The 5079-nt window shown below is 34.2% G+C and overlaps 1 protein-coding gene across 1 annotated transcript in view; it reads right to left on the bottom strand.

Moving 5' to 3' along the window:
* Window positions 1-2901: 2901 nt before the first annotated feature.
* Window positions 2902-5079, bottom strand: part of aif1l (allograft inflammatory factor 1-like) — a 29957-nt gene continuing 27779 nt past the window's right edge. Inside the window, exon 6 of the mRNA XM_056458059.1 lies at window positions 2902-4656. Coding sequence (XP_056314034.1) covers window positions 4569-4656 — 88 coding nt within the window. The 3' untranslated portion in view covers window positions 2902-4568. The remainder of the gene's footprint in view (window positions 4657-5079) is intronic.

Here is a 5079-nt window from a genome sequence, read left to right as displayed (position 1 = left end):
TGCATCTGTAAATAAGTCCGTTCGCAAAAAAATGACTGAACTGTAAGACGTTCCGGGGCTTGAAAAGAACCGGGGTCTCAAATCAAACGCCAGATGGCAGCAGCGTTGGCGAGCAAATCAGTCCGTGTTGATCAAGGGATTGTAAAATAGTTTTATCATAATTTTATTTTTTTACAAGCGTTTCAAAAAAGATTTCCTTTCGTTTTATAGCAAAATATAAGCTATATCTTTTAATGTTTGTTTAGTGATAGCAATAAACCAAAAATAACAATAATAATTATTGGTTTCAAATTCAATACTATTACAGCGCTATGAATTCATTAATTCAGTTTTTTTAACAAACAATAAAATGCAATTAGATGTTTTCCTCCCGAATTGTTGAAACTGCTTTAAGGAAATACCAAATATAGCAGCATTAGTAAAATATTGATTACAAAAAATATTATAGAAATTATATTTAATGATAGAAAAGCTTAGTATCGATGAGAAATCAAATTAATGCAGATAAACCAAAGGAATTGTATTTATTTTGGTTATATACCCACTTTCTACATTCAGCCACCTTGAATAAACAAATTAATTAATTTTATGTCACTAGAAAATTGGTAGATATTAAAATGTTAAATGAAGCAATAAAAAATAAACATATAAGCAACTTTTTGAAAGACGAACAGACAATGACTGAAAAAGTAGAGAAACCATTTAACATTTAATCTCTAAAAAACGTGCAGGTATATCTTTTCACGCTATCTGTGTTGCTATATATATATATATATATATATATATATATATATATATATATATATATATATATATATATATATAGCACTGGCTATTTAATAGGTACAAGTGTCTATGATTATGAAGCCTACTAGTACCTACTAAATGAGACCAGTCTACTGAGTAGAGGAATATACACATACTTATAGGCATCATCTTGTGCTCAATGAAGAATCGCTCACATATACAAACATGTACAAGTCACAATCTAAATACATAGTCAAAACTGCATAGTTGACATCAATGAAATATTCCTTTAAAAAGTCAATGGCTAAAATATGAAACTCTATATTAGCAGCAATACAATAAATAGTCCATTGGAGAAAATTGTCAACCTAGGAGGAAAAATAACGGAGAAAACAGATGACTATATGGCTCAATTATATCATAGACAAGTTGAGTAAAGCTCAGTGTTTTTGTTAGATGATTCCCATTCTATGCACGAGTTTCATCTTCTCCATTCTGGTATTTGATACAGAACTCCTATTAGTTAAACAAATCGGTTCAAACTTTCATTTATCCCCTCACATGTAAAGCTTTTAAATGTAGGGAAGATTTGTATTGTGCAGTGTGTTTTTGTGTATTATGTGACATGCTTGTATGCTGCAACCAAATTGCCTTCGCGAAATGAATAAAGACTGATTTGGTGATATATAGCCTTTACTTTGTGGAAAGGTTACCAGTTTCTAAAAAGAAGTATAAATATATCAAAATAGGCACTTGCCTAGTAGATTTATTAAATGTGATATACCACAGGTGTTCCTGGAGGGCAGCAGCTCTGCACCGTTTAGTTCCAAACACCCCTGATCAAACTAACTGAGTCCTTCAGGCTTGTTTGAAACCTACAGGTAAGTGTGTTGAATAAGGGTTGAAACCATAAGTTGAAACTAAACAGTGCAGGGCTTCGGACCTCCAGGAATGGAGTTTGACACCCCTGGGTTACACAATTTCTTCCCAGTAGGGGGAAACAAAGTTCCTAATCACGTAATTCAAACAAGAGATGACAAATAACAGGACAACACGATCATTTTCAAATGAGTAATGTCAAAAATCACTCGTAACTGATCAGCTTAATGGATTTCTTACATTTGTTTGCAACTGAGGCAGACTGAAAATGTTAAGGTACATAAGACATGTCCATGTTTTATAACTCGTATGACTGGATATTCCCTCTGAAGCACACTGGAAAGAAGTTCGACAGAACTTGTTGTAGACCTTCTGTTTGGCGTTGTGGAGGAGGAGCAGGAGGTGGTAAAAATGACTTCATCTTTAAACATTGTTTCACATGTACTGATAAACTGAACAAAGAAGTGAACTGTGGATGAGAACAAGGCCACTTCAATGTGGTTTGTAATGCAGAAGTCTCACGAGGAAGTGTTTAAATGGTCCTTTTCATTATCATTATTCTGGAAATTACCTTCAAATAACTTCTGTTTTTAAAACATGTTAACAAATAGTTAAGTGGTTTACAAAACCGTTTTTAGAGCAACATGTTTGTTCCTTTCTTTTAGTTCCGAAATGTCATGTTTTTTCCCCATTCTAAAGTCTTTCGCCCTAAAATACATAAACAGGATTATGAAATATTTATCCTACTCGATGAGGTTACTATGACAATACCACAGTTACAGCATATTTTTAGTGGTTTCATATGCTGGAAACAATAACACTTATAAATTTAACGGGCTACAGGTTAAGACACGAGTTATTTATGTGACTGAGTTTGTGGTTTTCCGTCTGCTCTTGTATCACTATTATGGCTGCTGAACAATATGAGATACACAATACGCATTTCATCCTCCTGTATAAGATTATTCATTTCCTAAACTTGAGAAACTTATTGACCCACACATTTGAATGGCAGCAAACACAGACTCCAACCTTATGAAAGAGCAAACCTCAAAAAAGGACATTTCTGAATTTCCCAAAATAACTCTTTTTACACACTACTGGAAAATTGTCACACAGAAATATTAAGTTTGTATTTCACTTACTATTTAATAAACATTTGGAACAAATTCACCTTTTTACCAGTTTTCATTTTTACATAAAAAAAAATTATATTATGATTTATAAACATGGTGGCTGAATGTTAATATTTACAATGTGAAAAACACACACACACACACACACACAAAGAAATAAAGGAGCACCACCAATAGCTCAGGTGTAACAGCAGGGTATTTACTTCCTTTGGTGTTTGCAGAAAAAAAAAATACAAATGCCTCTGCTAATTAATAAGCTGACAAAACTATTCATGATGTCTAATAACCCTTTAAAAGGGCCTTTCTAATAAATAGCAATATAGTGCAGCCATTAACTCACATGTACATGATTTAAGAAAAAAAATAAACATTGAAGAAATAAACTTGAATAGAGGCACAGAAATAAAACTCAAAACAGAACAAAAGTCAATTTCATTGCAGATAAAGTATGAAAACGGAAGTGAAAGCCACACCTGCTACTTCTGACTCATGTCCTTATTTTCTGTATATTAAAAAAATGAGATCACATTGTTTTCCTTACAAAGCACATGTTATTGAAAAAAAAATTGATGAGGCCAGTGGAAAAAAAAAAAAAAGTGAGGACAAAAGCACTACTGGAATTTTGCATCAGAGCTGAACATTTAAGTTCGCTTGGATTAAAACATGACAACATTTCCAAGGACTCCACAACATGACGACATTCTTGGAATGTCTCAAAATACAACTCGACAGAATAAAAACTCCTAGCACACATTCGCGCGCACACACAAACATAAAATCCATTTCAAAGATGCTTCACTCAATCTTCAGTCAAAACCTGGGCTACATTAAACTGAGTGAGGCACTTGAAAAGAGCGGCTTCAAACTAATCGCCTCTAGGGACTCAAATCTGCACTCCTGCAGAACTAAAAGCTGAAAACAGCAACATCATCCCTAATTTAAGCAGGTGAATTTATAAAAGCAAGTCCTAAAAGTGTGATTCAAAGCATTTCTGTACAGTACGCATGTACTTAACCGTTAATGTGCTTATACAGTACAGTAATGTTACAGCTTAGTCATTTGAGCACACAAACAGGTCAACAAGGAAAAAAAGAGTGAAGAGTAAGAGTGAAAGAGGTACAGACTGACTGAACAAAGTTTGAGGAACGAACGCTTTTCCCTTTTTGTCTTCACTCACTCAAATCCCAGCGTTCTTGGTTTGAACCTTCCGGTACAGAACTGTTACAAAGAAGATCCTGCATTCAAAAGCAGAACAGTCTAAATGAAAGCGGAGCACTAACTGAATTTTTAAAAGAGCCTCATGTACATCTACGACATCACACTACGAGACACGGTGAGCAGAATTAGCAAAACGCTTTAAGCGAATACGGAAAACACTAATGTACTGGAATGAATTAAGCACACATTTTGGGGGAAGATGAAAAATCTTACTTCTCAATCTTAATTCGTGAAATCTCTTGCAAGCTAATTGTCATCCCATACAGCTTAAACTTAGTACACTAAACTTCACTAGTACTTCACTCACAAGATTTGTGCTTGCAAACACTATTCAAAAACACTTCTCATATAAATATATACATTTGTTTACTTATAAAAAGCTACTCTGCGCTTCAACTTTTTCACAGCAAATATATAAACATCTTTCACTTTTTTTTTTCTTCAGTTTGACCGTCTATGAACTAAGATTTTCCCTGGATCTTGGCAAAAAAGATTCTAGGTAAGGCTATAGAAACCTTGTCCCTAAAGTTAAATGGACGGGATTTGCGAATGTAGGGACGTCGATCATATTCATTCATTTCCACTGGTCTACGGTAGGCTGGTGATGTCACGTTTGGGTGGAGGCCCATCCGGCTTACAGCTGGACCCATTAGCTTTGTCTTCGAACATCATAACCCTGTACAAGAGAAAGAAAATCAGTCGTTAGTATGAAAGTATTTAAAAGGTCATTTCACATGTCAAATTAATCTATGATATTTCACTACACAGGTGTATCTATAGGCTGATCCACTTCATGTCTATGGCTTATTGTTAAGGAAGTATCCTTATATACACAATGGTCTAATACTGAAACATCAAATGCAAGTGCTTTGCTTCTAATGAAAATTAGTCGATGATTGCAACATTTTTTTTGTGCCCTTTAGAAATAAACCAAATTAATTGAATGTTTGTCAGGAAGAAATAGGAGTGTGGGAGTTTGCTTGAAGAAAAAAGAAAGAAAGAAATAAAAAAAGAAATTAAAGCACAAGTCATGCGCTCTAAAGGCTGATTTATATTTCTGCGTCAAGTGATCGGCGTGACTTGCGTGTTGCTATGCATC

The sequence above is a fragment of the Danio aesculapii genome, chromosome 5, assembly GCF_903798145.1.
Source record: "Danio aesculapii chromosome 5, fDanAes4.1, whole genome shotgun sequence".
NCBI classification, from domain to species: domain Eukaryota; kingdom Metazoa; phylum Chordata; class Actinopteri; order Cypriniformes; family Danionidae; genus Danio; species Danio aesculapii.
The sequence above is the reverse complement of the archived record's forward strand: the minus strand, read 5'-3'. Positions and strand labels throughout refer to the sequence as shown.